Raw genomic sequence first — 17,309 nt, 5'->3', positions numbered from 1 at the left:
TCGCAGATGACGGTTCGGGTTCATTCTCTCCTGTTGCGTGGTAAGTGTGGTCCATTCGAAAACTTTATAACTAAAAAAACTTTTCACTACTCTCTATCGACGAACTATCCATTCGAAAACTTTATAACTAAAAAAACTTTTCACTACTCTCTATCGACGAACTACATCCTTCATCATCCTTCTTCCTTCCTTATTATTTATACACGCGAAATGCGTTCTCTGGCTGGCTGGATTGTCCGCTCGGGCTGCCGTACATACATGGCGGCGCAAGATGGCAACCTCTCTAAAGCAAGGCCCTTGCTATCTATATATATATATATATATATATATAAAAGCATAATTATAAGGCTACGAAAACCAAACGAATTTTATTTTATAGCGATTATACACTTATATAAACATATTAATGGGTAGAATATTCAGATTCAGATTCAGATTTGACAATAAACCATGCCAAATATTACACACTGGCCCTTTAATATATAGCCATTTTTACTGGCTCAAGAAAAATACATTAAAGTGAGTAATTCATTTACAGTGTGTGTGTGTGTGTGTGTGTGTGTGTGTGTGTGTGTGTGTGTGAAGAGGAGGAGGAGAAGGAGGAAAGTGGAGCAGGAAAACAGTGCCAGGTGCAGTGTGCAGGACTGGGTTGGCGATAGGTCTTTGCATAGAATTATATTATATTCAATACACTACTGACTGACTAATCTGTGTGTGTTGTGTTTAATATCATTAGATTGTTTTTATACTGCAAATAAAGTATTTGTGTTAAAATTACGGTTCCACTTGTGTCCGAAAAAAGAAAAGGCCTCTCCAAATCAAGCTCCCGGGCTGAATTTCCACCCCAGCCCGCCCTGGTTGCATAGATCTGACACAGCTACCAAAAGCAGAGATGATTGGCTCACACAGGTCATGACAAAATCTGATTGGTGTAACACAAAGCCAGCCTTTAAACAGGACAGATATATTACAATCTCTGCATCCTGTGGCCATACTTTGGTAACAAACAACTTAGCCAAGCTCTTGAAGCCAACAGCCACATTTTGTGGATAAAGAGTATGAGGTGTGGTTGCAAGGTCTATAAAAAAGTAAGTGGACATTGAATTAAGTTTTCTTTTGTCAAACACAGTGTTCTTGTTGTTAAATGGGTACTTTCAGCAAGATAATGCATCATATTTTTAGTCAGTTCGTACAGGGATGAACATTTATCACATGCTTATCTACTGCTGTGATGTTTTAATAAAGGGAAATATAATCACAACAAACCAATATATAAAGTATTTGTAAATAAGAATATAAACCCCAACGGAAAGGTACAGTATGTGATTGTTGAGATTAATTTATTAGTATCAGTAATACATGTATTTCATCACTACAATGTATATTTTTGGCCTAATGTAACCTGTGGCCTGACGTGACTGTACAGTGTATCATATATTAGGCTCTGGGCACATCTAATGACAGATTATGACAAAATATAATTAAGTGATAGGACATGACTTTCTCCTCTTACTGAGAAAAAATACACAATTTTTTCATATGACTTTATTGGATAATCCATAGCTGGATGTACATATTATATGGTAAGCAAAACACTACCTAAACAAAACAAACGTGGTGGAAAAGACACTGGGCTTAGGAATCTTCTCCAATAAAGAAAAACTATAAACAAATGAAATGTCCAAACCAAAGTACACAAATTAAAAATCTTTACAATGTGGTTATCAAAGATGATATTAAAAGTATCAACCTTGTAGGTAATAAGTCATATGTGAACTTTGTCACAGGCCTGAAAAAGAAAAGAGTCTTGGGTCTTATTCTTTGATTTGTTTGATGTAGGTACATTCTGGGAATACATTTCAGTAAGTACATGTAAACAAAGTTACCCACAGACTGTTTCTTTCAAAACTTTATACATTCTATTCTTTTATGATTGTGGCTTTAACAAACCATAGAATAATAACCCCAAAAACAACATTAAATTGTCATTAAGGGGTGTACAAGTTGCGCCCAAGCAAAACACAACTAGTACAGAAACATGGGTTCAGGTCTGAGTTCCTGTAGCAATACCTCTGCCTTGGTTGTGTCCAACGTATCCTCAATAGAAGGGTTTGTATGATATCCAATAAAAATGCACAGACAAAAGTTCAGAGAGATCGGGTTTAGACATGTAAAGTTACTGTGGTTGGGTTTAGGAAAAGAAACTTGGTGAGGATGTACCTTGAAATGACTTGAAGTTCACTCAAAGCTTGCACGGTTCTGAACACACATCTCCAGGGGAAAGTCCCAGGGGAAAGTCCACGTTTTTGTGACCCATCCGCCACCCCAACCTGCCTCCTTTCAAGACTGCTTGAGACTGCTTCCTTGTTTACTGCCATCAGCGCATTAGTCATGTGATTGCAACCTTTCAAAATATGTGGGATATGTGAAAATTTGGGTTCATTACTTTTCATAGGAAAATGTATGAACAGTTTGTGAGAACAGCCTGTTGTGTCTTCCAGTAAACACAACTGGCATTGCAAGCGGGTGAAAAGATGGTGAGGAATCATCTCACTTTTTGCTGAACTAGCATTCCCTTTTGGGTCGGTGTGACTGTATAGAGGGATGTGGTATCTGAAGTTGAGGGGTGGGCACTGGGGGTGTGAATCCCACCCTTACAGCCTCCCAATGAATGGCCTTTGCTGGCAAGCAAAAAGAAGTGGTACAATGTGCATCAAAAAAGGCAAAACTTTCATTAAGGCAAGGCAACCTCTAACGTACTTGTGGAAAGGGAAATTTGTGTTGCACAGCAACAGCAAGAGAATAAATTCCTCTTAATGGCAACATTATAAAAACAAGTTCTATAGAGGATTGTGTGATTAATTTTGCTTAGTCACTGACACAGGAGTTTGAGAGGTGCAAACATAAAACACACTTGACATTCAAATGTGTCAGTACTATCTAAGAAAGTTCATTCAGTCACTGTTAGTCAAAATTGCTCACTTCACTTTATGCTGCTTATTGAATTTTTGGCAAGCACAGCTCATAGCATACCTCAGCTCTACTATTCTTCAAAGAGCACCACATTTATGTGTCTGACAGGTGAAACACCAGTTTGTCAGTCTGTGGAGGGTCATTGTCACCTAGCAATTCGGTTTCAGGCACTAACAAGTCCTTGTTTTGGTCTGGCTCTTCCTGGGACTCCCTGTCAGCCAAGTCCTCATCATTGGTCTTGGAGTCCTCATTTAGCAAAGCTGCTTGCTCTGTGACAGAAGTGTTGGAAGGGGCAGTGGTGACATAGCCTGTAGATGTGGATCCACTACCACTATGGTGGGAACCAGCTTTGGTAACTATCTGTGGTGGGTGGTGCATCTGCTGGTGGGGAATGGGCATGGTTATTTGCATGGGGTAAAAGTTCTGCAGGTATGGGTAAGCTGGCATGGGGTGATATCCATTGACAGGGATGTAGAGCTGTGGTGGCACCATTGGCCGATGCATTTGACCCTTCATGGGCATGAACTGGGGCTGGTGGAATGGTGAACCCTTTTTAGGGCTAGTGTAGCGGGATGCATTCGCTGTGCTCATGCTGATGTTGCTCACAGGGCTGGTGCTGAGGGAGCTGGTCTGGGTAGCGTTGCTGGTGCCAGAAGTCTGAGCTGAGCTGTTGTAGTTAGACAGGCTTTCCCAGGAGCGCAGCCGCATGTGGATGTCCTTGAAGCGAGGCCTTCTTGCTTGGAATTCACTCCAACACTCATGCATGAGGGTGTATATCCAGGCTGGGCAGTCATCTGGACAAGGCAGGAGCTGGTGGCTGCGCACCATCTCAATCACATCCTGGTTTGAGTAGCCACAATATGGCTGCAGACCGTAACTGAAAGTCTCCCACAGCAAGACACCATAAGACCAGATGTTGGAGTCGGTGGAGAACTTGCCATACATGATAGCTTCTGGGGACATCCAACGAATGGGGAAAGGACTTGTGCCCATGAGATTGTAGTAATCAGCAGAGTAGACGTCTCTGAACAGGCCCAGATCCAGGATCTTGATGCTGAGTTTGTCAAAGACTAGAATGTTTCGAGCAGCAAGGTCTTTATGGACGACTTGCTGGCTGGAAAGGTATTCCATTCCGGCAGCAATCTGGGTGATAATATGAAGGAAATCAGCCTGCTCTAGCGTGGATTTGACTGTCTTGTCATCATCTGAGCTGCCAACATCTGAGTTGGGGGAGCGCATCACCAGATACTCATGTAGGTCACCAAGGCCAGAGTAGGTAAATATCATGCTCATTGGCTGCTCTTTGGTCACCACACCCAGCAAACAAACAACATTTTGGTGCTGTATGTGAGAGCGGAGCATGGCTTCGTGGCGAAATTCCTCACACAGAGTGGCATCAACTTTGTCCTTTAATGTCTTGATGGCCACCACCTGGATCTGCTCACCAGGTGCGGTGCCATACATGTGGCCCTTGTAAACCTTACCGAACCGATCCTCGCCAAGCTCCTCCATAAACCGTACTGCTGACATGTTAATCTCCCGCAGCTTGGCCTGCAGCCACAAAGCAATAAATACAATGACATGTCATCAAAGTGTACGGCCAACAATAAAACCAACTGCAATACTTTAGTGCTGCAATTCAACAGTCCATAATACAGGTCTACAGAGGTCACTTTCATTTTCATTGATGGGTGTTCAGACCCAAACTAGCACTGCAATAAGAATACAAAAGCATCTGTGTCGGTGCGGGTGTGCTTCTTCAGATAGAGATGAGATGATAAAATAAGATCCATAGATTTGAGTTTGAGCAATAGATCCGTGAGTTTTAAGGTCTGTCAGACACCAAACCACTGCACAGTGGTTTCTAATACTATGACAATAGAGTTTTATAACTCTGGAACATTACCACAAAAGCAATCATTTTATACTCTGTACAATCACCTGGTAAACAGTATAATCACCCCATTCGTATTATAGAGTAATGCACCCTAAATGTGTGCTTGCATGTTTTTGATTGACAAATTAAGTGCAAGGCTTCACTGTATGCTTTGCAGTAGTATAAACATTTGTTTGGTAATACTGGATGCACCACTAACAGCACAGAATAAAGTAGATAAATAAAATTAGAGGGACCTTAAATTGACAACTGGATTATTCCATAACATTAAAGCCCAATCTTGTAGATTGGCCCTCAGTTCACCAGGATGGTTCAGATATTTTGAAGTGGGGTTGCATAGGGTACTTATCCATAGACCGTATATTACATACAGTAGATGTCAGTCAGCACACCCCAAGTTTGGAGAAGCTGGCTTGAGTCCATCATGGAAGCTAAGCAATTTACTGCTCTGGAGGGGTCAGCAACAAAATTTATTTTAGCCACCTGAACTAAGACTTACCTTTATAATATTTTCACTGCTTTACCTTTTTTTCAGACAGTGAAATCCAACAGGGAATTGAAGTTAATATATAATTTTCTTCAAAGCCAGACTCCGTTGAGAAAACAGTGATTTAATATAACTGAACACAGCAGCTGCTGGTCTACCGCTGCCTTGATCAGTTACTTTGTTTGTGTTATTGTGTGACTTTGGCATTTAAAAGGGTTAGGTCAGATTCATCAGTCACACAATAACACAAACGAACTAACTGATTACAGCAGTGGTAGACCAGCAGCTCTCGCGTTCAGCAAACATTAAATTACTGTTTTTGTCAATGGAGTCTGGTGACTTTGACAAGAACATAGATGGGAGACTGAAGCTGTCAACGCCTCTCCCGTTGGAACAGGCTTTTATCAATATGGTGTAAACTTGAAGTGATATTGATTGTTTTAGGTGGCTAAAATATGTTTTGTTGCTGATCCCTCCACAGCAGTACATTGCCTAGCTTCTGTGTCAGACTCCAGCCTGCTTCTCTAAACCGGTGGTGTGCTGACTGACATCTACTGTATGTAACACACTGACTATGGATAAGTATGAAATACAACCCCACTTCAAAAAATCCAAACTATCCCTTTAAATCTAGCATTCGAGCCTTTATAATTTCAGATTAATATGGTACAAGTTCCTCTATGAATTTGTGCTTAATCATTTATTTTGTGGTAAAATGAATAAGGGGGCTGTGTTTTCTAATGCAGTGCTATTGTTGGTCTGAACACAGCCATACATCAGAAAGAATATAAATGTAGTACTCCTACATCAATGAGCGTCTGTACTGTGTGTGGTTTACCTGATGTTTTTGTTGATTGAGGAGAGACAGCTCCATGTCCTGGTTAGGTGAGCTGTTAAGCTGGCAGCGAAGTGGTGTGTCAGTTGATGCCTTTTGTTTATTGCGACACATGCAAACCAGGAAGAAGAGGCAAGCGATGACCAATGGGATTGCAATCGCAGGGATTAAGATGAACAGGATCTCCTTCCTGGGATTCTCTGGAGGCTCTGAAGATTGTAAGATAATAGAGATAGCAGCAGGTTAATCTCTCTGATTTGTAATGCATTAACACAGTTCATTTGTTTTTTCTTTGAACACATCATCAGTGCTGTCAAGATACATAAAACTATCACCCTGATTTAATGTTCTACAAATGTATTTTTTTTCCTTTGACAGTTATAAGAAAGGCTTTTATCTTATGGGCACTTGATGTGATGAGACATCACCACAAACCATCACCAATAACATCACCATGGATAATTCAAGTTTAAAACCACAGGCCCCACCAGCTCTCCTACCCAGAAACCAAAAAACACAGACTTTGTGGTGGGTTTGCCTCTCTTTTCTGTGTTTTTTTTCTATCTCTTTGTAGTCATTTTGTGTCTCTTTGAGTTAATTGTGTGTTCTTTTGGTCATTTTTGTGTCTCTTTGAAGTCATTTTTTGTACTTTTTGGTCATTTTTTTCTCTTTGGCATCATTTTGTGTCTTTTTTGATCGTTTTGTGGGCCTGTGCCTTTAAGGCTTGTTCGGTAATCCATCCAAGGGTGTGGCCCTAATGAAACAAATGTGAAAAAATATTTAAAAAATAACTGAAAAACTACAGAGGGCCTGGTGAGACTTGGATCTCAGATCTTAGATCTGACAGTGAGACAGAGACAAACTGTATTTCCACACATCAGAAAACTATAAGGGAAAATTTGTCACTACAGATTTAATTATAGCTGGCAGTGTGCTTAAAGCATCTGTAAAGCTGGACCAATTCCGTGGCAACCAGCAGCAATATACTGTACACTATAGCAGTGATGCCCACCCCTGATCCTACAGTACCTGCATAGCACTGAATATTTTGCATTTAAAATATCGAAGCTCTGGCAACTGTCTAACTGAATTAGTCCGATACTGCATCTCAAACAGCAGCTGCACATTTTTGCTTCATTTCATGGCTTTTTTTAAGCAGGAAACAGGCCTTTTTTCCTGACACTTAAAATAACTACCCTGTAGAAAGTTTCAATAATTAGCAATGGTGCGTAGAGAGGCAAAAATAGAACATGCCAGTAACTGCCCCTGCTGAAGTACTGTGCTTTTTCAAGCTCAAACAGTTTACATGAAAAAATAAAACCACACCGTTTATATGCTAAGTGGACGACCACCTGTGTGACTTCTTAACCCAAAGCCACCTGCTCCCAGCCAACAGATCCACGTGCTTCAGCAGAGAAAAGGAGGGGATATGAGAGGCCACTTTGTGCGCCAAGAAATGGGAAAAGTTAAGGCTTTACAGAAGTTGACTTCTGTTGACCTTAAAAATGTCAAAGGACATTTTTCTACAGTAGCTAGTAATAACACTGTCTGCAGTTTGACTGGGTCCTGAGGTCAACCATGCAAAGACACTGCATAATGCCATCAACAGGGGGATGTGGACAGTAGCGGTTCTAGCCTAAATCATACATACATGGTCGCCCTTTACAAATCTCTTCTGCTCTCTGTATCTCGCACGGCGGAGTTCCGCCCCAATGCGCGCACACACACACACACATACACACACACACACACACACACACACACACACACACACACACACACGTGCATTACAGGTGAGCACACTAGAGCGCGGCTCAGGCTGCATTTTCCTGACTGAACCCTCCCAAGTCTGACGCAGTTTGTTACCTGACATAGTTATTGTTACGGACAGTGTGTAACACGCTGCTCACACAGCAACACAGCACAGCACTGGACACACACTCAACTGGAACGGAGCCTGTGTTGCGTTCAGGTATTGTCACGTAAATAACAAATTCCAGCACTTGAATAGGCCAGAGCACAACAGCTCCTGCCGCCCCCCCCCCCCCACACACACATCGTGACAAAGTGCCGCAAACGCCCATTTGGCCCATATCAGGATCCGCTACTGGATGTGGAAACTGGAAAGCATGCCAATAGATTCTATAGCACATGATTAACTTGCAGGACAAAAGGACATCTAAAGAAACTGGCTAAACATGTACAACAGTGTTTATAAATTGTGGACAACATCCACCACTGCACTGCAGTGTAACGTTACAAATGATGTGCTGACAGATTACTCACAATACTGTCCTGCATTACAGCTGCCCACAGTCTCTTATTTCAGCTCCCCTCTAGTCTGAAAGAATCTTGGTGGTTCCATCATGATAAGAGATGATGTCTCAGTTGTCTTTCACACATTCATTAAGTGACAATAATGGAATAAAGAAAAATGGAATAAATAAACTGTTCCAGGGGAGGCAGCAGCATCTGTTGTTCACGCAAGCATTTTCTAACCAACCAACCACTAACACTAAACTCAATTATTCAATACATGTTGACAATAGATTATCATACATCACAGTGTCCTGCACCCACAGTGGTAAAGTGATACTTTTGTTCACACAACATGCCAGCAGAGAACTTAAAAGGTATTGTCACTGTTGGGGGGCAGCCCAGACTATGGCACTCAAACCGCCAGCCTCCTCTCAGAGAAGGTTCCAGGACATCTGTGAGTGTCATCTTCAACTGGATGGGTTCTCTCTAGAGGATCACCATCACCAGTTCTGGAACACCAAGCTGGGACCCAGGGACCGTCCCATTGTATGCTGTCCCAGAAGCTGAAAAATGCAGCAGCCAGGCTGGTGCAGCCAGGGGAGTCCACTGACAATGGGCAGATACTAGAGCGGGTTGTGCTGTAGCAGTTTGTGGAGGGACTGCTGGCTGGCAAGCTGGAGTAATGTGGTGTCACCACCCTGCAGACCTGGCAGCCGCCATCATCCTCACAAAGCCGTCCACCCCAGGGGAACATGCATCAGAGGGTTGGCCATCTCAAAAAATGTAAAACCCTGCCCACTCTCCTGCATCACTTGCTCAGTCCTCCCTTCATCATCACTCTTATTCTCCCTCTGCTTTATCTCCACTTCAGATAGACAAACACCAGAGCCAAACACTTCCACAGGGATTGCTTACTCATGAAGGTCGGCCAATTGGTTCTGATTACTCGCCCTCTCTCTATTCAGGTGGGACATACAGCATTCTAGCAAGGATTTAAGGGGGTATACCTCAGGTGATGGTGGATTTGGGCTGTATGCAATCTATAATTTTTGCCCTGAATGTCTGTTGGTTGACCTACTAGCCTTTGTGCCCATTGCCTCTCATTGTAGATCCATTTGGGCGTACTGGGATGAATCTCATTGGGCAGTTTCATGGGAGCACATGTGGATATCACTTTGTGTTAGTCCTGGTGAAATCTGCGTCATGATATCTCAAGGCAGTGCCCCTGTGCACTATCTCTGCAAAGAGTGTTGCACAGGTGCTGTCGTAGCTCATCTTCCAAACTGGGATCCCGAGAGAGATACTAATTGACCAGAGCACCTTGTTAATATCACACACACTATGGGAACTAGTGTGTACCACCCTCAAACCACCAGCTTTGTCAAGCATTTGAACAAAACTTTAGATTCCATGAATGTTACAGTCAGATTGCTGCTTGACTTTTAACTAAGAGTGACTCAGGTGCTTATTTAGACATGAGACTGATATGTAAAAATGCCATTACATTTACATAGGATGTCTGTGTCTAAAAGGGGCTTAATTGTTGCCACAAAAATACAATGTAGTGTCAACATATGATACTAAGACAAGCGTGGCCATCAGCATACACCGGTGGAGGGTGGTATCTGCCACTGGAACACATCACATGCATGACATACATGAATGTGATGTACATCTGATGTACATAACACTTATTATGTTACCTGAAAGTAACCTGAAAATGTTAACAATCCAAGTAACTGTTAAGAATACATTGGTTGCATTATGGTACTTACTGCAGGGCTGGATGTCACACAGGTCCACCCTGACCTGAGGGTCCAGGGTGAAACACCAGGGCGCCTGCATCTGGCCCCCTGGGTTACGACAGAAGTTGTGACTTCCCCAGAGTTCGGGGTATTCCTGGGACAGGTGGTGACTGTGAGGGTACTGAGCACTCCACGGCTGGCAGTGATGACCAGATTTAGTGATGCTGACTGTGCCCCTGTAGTCAGCCCCGCTTCCATTGTAGCAGCTCTGGTCTGTGGGGGAATCTGTGGAGCAGACAGTGAGTGTGTCTCAAATTGCATCCTTCCATTACATATTACACTTCAATGTAGTGCACTATGTACACTACGCACTTCTTGCGTGGTGCACTAATATCAACAGGGTAATGTCTCAAATAGCACACTGCTGTTTTGCACTTATCAGAAGTGACGACAGCTTTTTTTTTTTTCTTTTAAAAAAAATATTTTTCCGTCGTTATTGCTGCTGTCTCTGCCCACTCATAAACCAAACTTACACAACGTCAATGCTGATAAAAATGTGCTGCCGTAGCTAGGAGTAAGTTGGCTTGAAGGTACAGATGGTAAATTACAACTAATAAAAAAATTACTTTTTGTCATGTTTGCTTAAGCTGTTACTACATCCACGCAGTATACATGAGACAGATAAAGTGTGAAAAAATCATGTTCCTCTGCCTCCTCCTAGTGCTTCTAATAGCATTTGCAAGAATAAACACTGGATAAATGAAAACACCCAATCAGAGTCGAGGAGTCTCAAATGGAGCTGTCAGTCATGTCAATGTCAATCCCTTTTCCACCAAAATAAGCGCCTGTACGCGTTTTTAAACAAGGGTAAAACAGCTAAAAGTATAGGCTATAGACTCCTTTCCCACTGCCAGAATATGAGAATAGCTCTGCAGCAGATGAGTGTGCCTTTCTGTGTGTGTTTTTTTTTTTGGTGTGTCACATTCTACGTCATGGACAAGCCATAGAACAGGTAAACAGTAGAGAGTAACATGGAGACCTATGAAAACTTTATGATGGTAACTTCTTTTTATGTGTCTCTTACTTATTCACTCTCTCTTTCAAACTCCATGCAGATTAATTTGGAATGCTATCTGAGTGCTGCTTGGGCGAAGACAGGTGGTATTTTGTGATGGCTCTTCATGGCATTTCACCTGTGAAGGTGCTAGAATTAGTTTGCTCATCCGGATTGTGTTCCCATTAATGCTGATCAGAGCAAGAGGTGATAAATACCCATGACTACTGCAGAGTCATTTGACCCAGGTGTGAGAGCAGATTAAAACCTTTCCCATTTCATTAAAAAGCCAGATGTTAGGAGGTCTTAGCAGGTTTTTGTGCAATGGATAAGGGGCTTCTGTTACTACATGTGAACTGTGGTCAAACTGTCAAACTAGGCAGCACTGATCAAATATTGACTCAGGCTGGAGGGCGATGCTTGATTCATATTTGATTAGCGCAACCTAGTTTCACAGTTCATGAGCAGTGATTGACATGCATGACAGCTGCATTGACTCCTCTGATTGGTTGTTTCTGCTCAGCCACAGTGGAATCAAATGGCATCAGAAGCACTGTGATGAGGAGGAGATGAAACATGATTTAATGCACAGATTATCCGTCTCATATACTACTGTCTGGATATAGTGCTAGTTTCAGTAAATATGACTAAAGCTATTTCTATAAAAGTTACCACTCCAGTGTAAATATAGCAAAGCTAGATAATACATTGATTCCTGCTTTGATGGAACACTTAAACATGATTATTATTGTTCTTTCTGTTTTTTTGGGATATTTTAGCCTTTAATTGACAGGACAGATGTGTGTGTGTGTGTGTGTGTGTGTGTGTGTGTGTGTGTTTTGGGGGGGGGGGCAGGAAATGGCCACAGGCTGGAGTCAAACACGGGCCCCTGCGGCAACAGCCTTGTACATGGGGTGTCTGCTCTATCCACTAAGCCACCGACACCCCATTATTGTTATTTCTAAAAGAAAAATGACAGACTAAAATGAAAAGACTGATATCTGTGTTATGTCCGTGTGTTAAGTACAGAGCTGGAGTCAGGATGTGGTAAGCCTAGCTTAGCATAAAGACTGGTAGAAGGTTAAAGCAGCAAGCCTGGCTTTATCCAGTTTATCCACAACACTCCATACATTTACGTGCACAGTTAAGTGGAGCTACGGTTTTAGCTCAACTTGGCCATTTAATTGGACTACTGTCCTTTTCCCAGTATACAAGCATGGAAGGGGAATCGTGGTTTGCCATATACTATTGTTGAGCACAGGTTTTGGTTTTGGTCTCTGTGCAGGCACAAACCTGGCAACCACACTGGGATGACAAGACTTCAGGAAGCTACACACAGTCACTGCAACCAGCTATTGATAAAACAATAGTTCCAGCACTAACTCACATTACAATCACAAACTGTTACTGTTTTTTCCATGTCTGTTGGTGAACAAGAAGATACAATGTACATTGCTTCGAGTCTTAATGCTAAGCTAAGCTAACCAAATCCCGATTCCAACTCTGTGCTTAACACACAGACATGAGGATGATATCTATCTGAACATCTCATTCTTAAAAAGAAATGATATGTGAGTATTTCCCAACTGTTGTACGATTCGTTTAGCAATCATGACATCACGGGATAATTCATGATGAGCCTTGAAGCTGTAAAAAAAACTACCTCAGTGAAGTGCCAAATCTGATAGTATTTATATTTAAGGTGTATTTATATTTATCCACAAGACCAACATGGTATGTGTATTCTGTACCAGCTCTTCCTAATCTGCACCAGCCCCTAGCTGACAGGTCTGCCACGAGTCATTTTCTGTGTTAATGTTTGATTGAACTCATGGGTAATTGCATCACTTAAAACTTTAAGAAGGAACAATGTTGACTGAATTACCCAGACACAAAGGCCAAAAGCATACTTTACAGACACTGACTGGCTGTTTATACTTTGGGTTTGATGGGATTCCTCTGCACTTCTGAGTGCATTAAACAGGTAAGATAAAATGACAGTCTATGTAAAGAATGTCATTGAATGGATAAATGACGTCAGTTTCAGTAAGTTTTTGGTTAACTGACCAGCCCCACTTAGTATTACATTGCTAAACTAACTGTAAATTGTTGTAAAAAATGTTACATTAATTTCCATGGGCAGGGTGCTTTTACATCAGTATCTGTCATGTGTACATCCACCTACATGGACCCAGTTTTTCTGGTGGCACTCCAATCCTCATACAGGAAGCAGCATCAGGCGTGCCTGGCCGTGGCAGTAGATGGCAGGTGGGGAGTTCCAGCTGCATGAGGATCATGGGATTGGATCGGGCAATGGTGTACTCTGTGTGGCACAGGTCGTTCTCCAGGGCCTCACACTCATCTCGACAGAGCTGACGCCGCCGAGGGGCCCGAGTGCCCTCGTCACATAAGGGGAAGACGTAGTAGCAGAAAGACGGGATGGCAAAATTGGAGCACTGATCTGACAGGTGGGTGGAGGTGCCAATCATAGTGAAGGCAGCTTGGAGGAAGGAAGTGGAGACATATGTCATGTTTATGTAATCTCAGATATATAATTATACCAAATTATTAACTGATAGCAGAGTAATCTAAGAGAGTCAGTTGATTTTCTTACTTGTGAGATGATTTTCTTACCTGTGATGCGATTTTCACTCTCCCCTTGCATCTGCAGAGACTCGACATAAATGCTTTGGTTGCCAATGAAGCGAGCGCAGGCAATGCCTCGGTATGGCTGGCAGAAACCTTTTTCATGTGACCTGAAAAGAAAAACAATTTATATTTTAAGCACAATTTTAAAAAAGTAGAGAAAGACAGCAAAAAAAAGGAAAAAAGAGAGAAAACCAAAAATTAAGTCACCTTATTGACCCCGGGGAGTAACTACATTTTTATAGCAGCCACTTACAACTACTACTAGAGCTATGTACTGTGGGCTAATGATGTGTATAAAATATATATGACCCTTTCCTGTATGTAACAAACTGATAAAATATCTAATATGTAATCAGCTAATTTTAGCTAATTACAATTGCCATGGGTCAAGGGCAATTTGATCTCAAAGAAATTCTTGAAATGACTATGACCTCTTATATACTATGACCTCACAAAAAACTTCTTGGTTAAGTTTAGGAAAAGACTGTGGTTTCTGTTCAAACAAACTGAGCATAACGTGAGTTCAGGCAGGACACAATGTCAACCCCAGCTGCTTCCTCTGCAAGCCGCTTTGCAACCCACCTCATACCCAGCTCCTCTTTTTCATGTTGTGTCGGACTAATCAATGTAATTTCTGTTTGTCATTGATGCTGGCTCTATTCTGTCCCCATGGGGTATTTGCTGCTGCTCTCCCTGCCTTACGCTTCACCTGCATGGAAGGGCAGGGAGGTTTGCTCTCTCTGCCTCAGGCTTTCCTCATATGCGCGTGAAAGAGAGAGTGCTGTCTCCACCTTAGTTGTTTTTTTGTACAGGCCCAAGGAAGGGCAGAGAGGCCCCAGAACAGAGCCATGAAGCCAAATATAATACTACAATGGAAATGAAGTTTTCTTTGACAAAAGTGGTCCTCACTGAAATATGTTTGTTACGTACTGGACATGAGTACATCATTAAGTGACATAAGTATGTCACATAACTACATAAAGGATATTAAAAATACAGCTAAAATGAGTCAACAGACTTTTAGTTTTGCATGGGACCTGAACTGTGGTATCCTGGGTTAGAGTCTAGTGTTTTTTGAGCTTTCCACCACCCCAACCTCCCTACATGGACTCCCTTATTCCTTGTACTACCCATGGGGTCATAACATTAACCCTTTGCGTGACCTCATCGACATAGGACAGGCTGTTCTCACAAAATTGCGGTATGTTTTTGTTTTTTTTAAGATTTTTTTTTTTGGGCATTTTTTGCCTTCAATGGACAGGACAGTTAAGTGTGAAAGGGAGAGAGAGGGGATGACATGTAGCAAAGGGCCACACGCTGGACTCGAACGCAGGCCGCTGCGGCAACAGCCTTGTACATGGGGCGCCTGCTCTACCACTAAGCCACCGACGCCCCATTGCCGTATGTTTTCTTGTGAAAAGTAATGCACCCCAATCCATACATATTCCATGTACTTTGAAAGGCTGCCAACATGTTGACAGGAGTAATGTTTAGTCGTGTGTTCAGAACTGTGTAAACTCTGAGGGAACTATGCGTCATTTTAAGGTACATCCTCACCATGTTTATTTTCCTAAACTTAAGCACAGTAACTTTTATTGCTTAAACCTAACATCTGTAACTTTAATTACGTAACTTTATAACATCATTTGTGGCGCGCTAATTCATAGAAAATCATACCAACTGTTGTGCATGCATTTTTTGTAGACTATCATACCAACCATTCTTTGAGAATATGTTGAACAAGAAATTTGTGTGTCCACCATGACAAAGGATCCTAATGACTTTCCATTGGCACTGTTTCTGTGATGCAAGCATGATTTTAACACATTACATGTCAATACCAGATAATGCGGTCTCAGGAGGTCGTGGTCATTTCACATATTTCTGTGCGACCAGGGTCTGACAGACTAGGGTCCCAGGGTCATGAGATGGTGGACAACTTTGTTCTGCTGGTAGTCCAGCCTTGGTCCACAAAACACCAGTGTGTCCTGCTTAGTACATATGTTGGTCTCAGTTCTTCATAGACCACATTTAGGGGATCCATATCAAAAGTGTGTATGTTACAAAATGAATATCCAGTATTGTATATTGGAGTTTGAAAGCTATTTTTTTGTAAACAAAAATCCAGTATCATTCTGACTCTAATATCTAGCTAGCATACTACATGGGAAATACAGTTTGGTGTTTGAAAAATGAACAGAGATAAAAAGTGCACAAAAATGAAAAGGATAAAAGTGTAAAAACTAAAACCTGCACATGCTGGAGAGTATATCTGAGTTGAGGAGATAGTTGTATTCGTATTTATAGGCCAGTGCTCAGTACAGTACCATAATTATCATGATTACTCCTCACTACTGTTAGATTAAAAGTACTTTTTCCAGATCATACATTTACATTTCATTTCACATATAAGTATCAAAATTTATAACAACAGCTCTAATGTGTGTTAAACACCACCAAAAGTCATAATATCAAAGTATTATTTTCAGTTAGTCAGGTGTGCAGACAGACAGTCAGCCCTTCTTTTTTGTAGGAGACATACGTGACAGGGAAGCAGCTTTTACTGGAGCAAACGAGCCATCATATTAATATTTCTCATCCATTGTTTGAAACAACTATGTCTGCAACTCATCTATTCTGCCTTTACACACACACACACACTGATGTCAAGCCAACAGTTCATCACTTGTGGACTGCATATGACTGTGTGTATTTCACATTCCTGGAAAACATTAAATTTGTTATTTTATCCTGATTGATCTGTTCTTATTTTACTTTTAGTCCTTCTCATTATAAGGACTTTAAAACATCACGTGATGGAAAAGTCATTACCAAAGAGACCTCTGGCACTCCTTTTATGAAGAGAAGCAGGTCCCTTGGAAGTGTTGGGCTTACTGTAAATTCTGAATTCTGCATTTACTCCTGGAAACTTATCTAATTACTTTTACTGGAAATGTTAAATAAATGAAGCGCCAATAGATAACTGAGAGCAGTAGCCGATCCTGATATGCCCTGAATGGCCGTTTGCCCAGGGCGGCACTTTGTCACGACGTGTGGGGGGACGGCAGGAGCTGTGTTGTGCTCTGGCCTATTCAAGTGCTGGAGTTTGTTATTTACGTGACAACACCTGAACGCAACACAGGCTCCACTCCAATTGATTGTGTGTCCAGTGCTGTGCTGTGTCATAGGGGGTTGTCGCCCAAGGCGCCATTTAGGCTAGAACCGCTACTGACTGAGAGCATCAGAGTTAAATTTTTGGGAACACTCCACTTTTTACAGTTGTATGCCTCTGTGCACCAGTTAAGTTGCACTTACAGTTTACATCCATTTCTGTGAAAACATGGCTACTTCACACACATCTTCCCCCCGACAGCACAGAAAATCTATACAATCAGCATAGGTTCATATAT

The 17,309-nt window shown here is 41.8% G+C and overlaps 1 protein-coding gene across 2 annotated transcripts in view; it reads right to left on the bottom strand.

Moving 5' to 3' along the window:
* Positions 1-1,295: 1,295 nt before the first annotated feature.
* ror2 (receptor tyrosine kinase-like orphan receptor 2) overlaps positions 1,296-17,309 on the bottom strand; it is a 92,856-nt gene continuing 76,842 nt past the window's right edge. The window contains exons 5-9 of one of the 2 annotated variants that reach the window (XM_050052668.1): positions 13,885-14,006; positions 13,436-13,750; positions 10,227-10,481; positions 6,196-6,401; positions 1,296-4,524 (exon numbers count right to left, since the gene is read on the bottom strand). In XM_050052668.1, coding sequence (XP_049908625.1) covers positions 3,067-4,524; positions 6,196-6,401; positions 10,227-10,481; positions 13,436-13,750; positions 13,885-14,006 — 2,356 coding nt within the window. In that variant the 3' untranslated portion in view covers positions 1,296-3,066. The remainder of the gene's footprint in view (positions 4,525-6,195; positions 6,402-10,226; positions 10,482-13,435; positions 13,751-13,884; positions 14,007-17,309) is intronic. The other variant, XM_050052667.1, reaches the window with a different exon arrangement.

The sequence above is a fragment of the Epinephelus moara genome, chromosome 9 (assembly GCF_006386435.1).
Source record: "Epinephelus moara isolate mb chromosome 9, YSFRI_EMoa_1.0, whole genome shotgun sequence".
In the NCBI taxonomy this organism is placed as follows: domain Eukaryota; kingdom Metazoa; phylum Chordata; class Actinopteri; order Perciformes; family Serranidae; genus Epinephelus; species Epinephelus moara.
The sequence above is the reverse complement of the archived record's forward strand: the minus strand, read 5'-3'. Positions and strand labels throughout refer to the sequence as shown.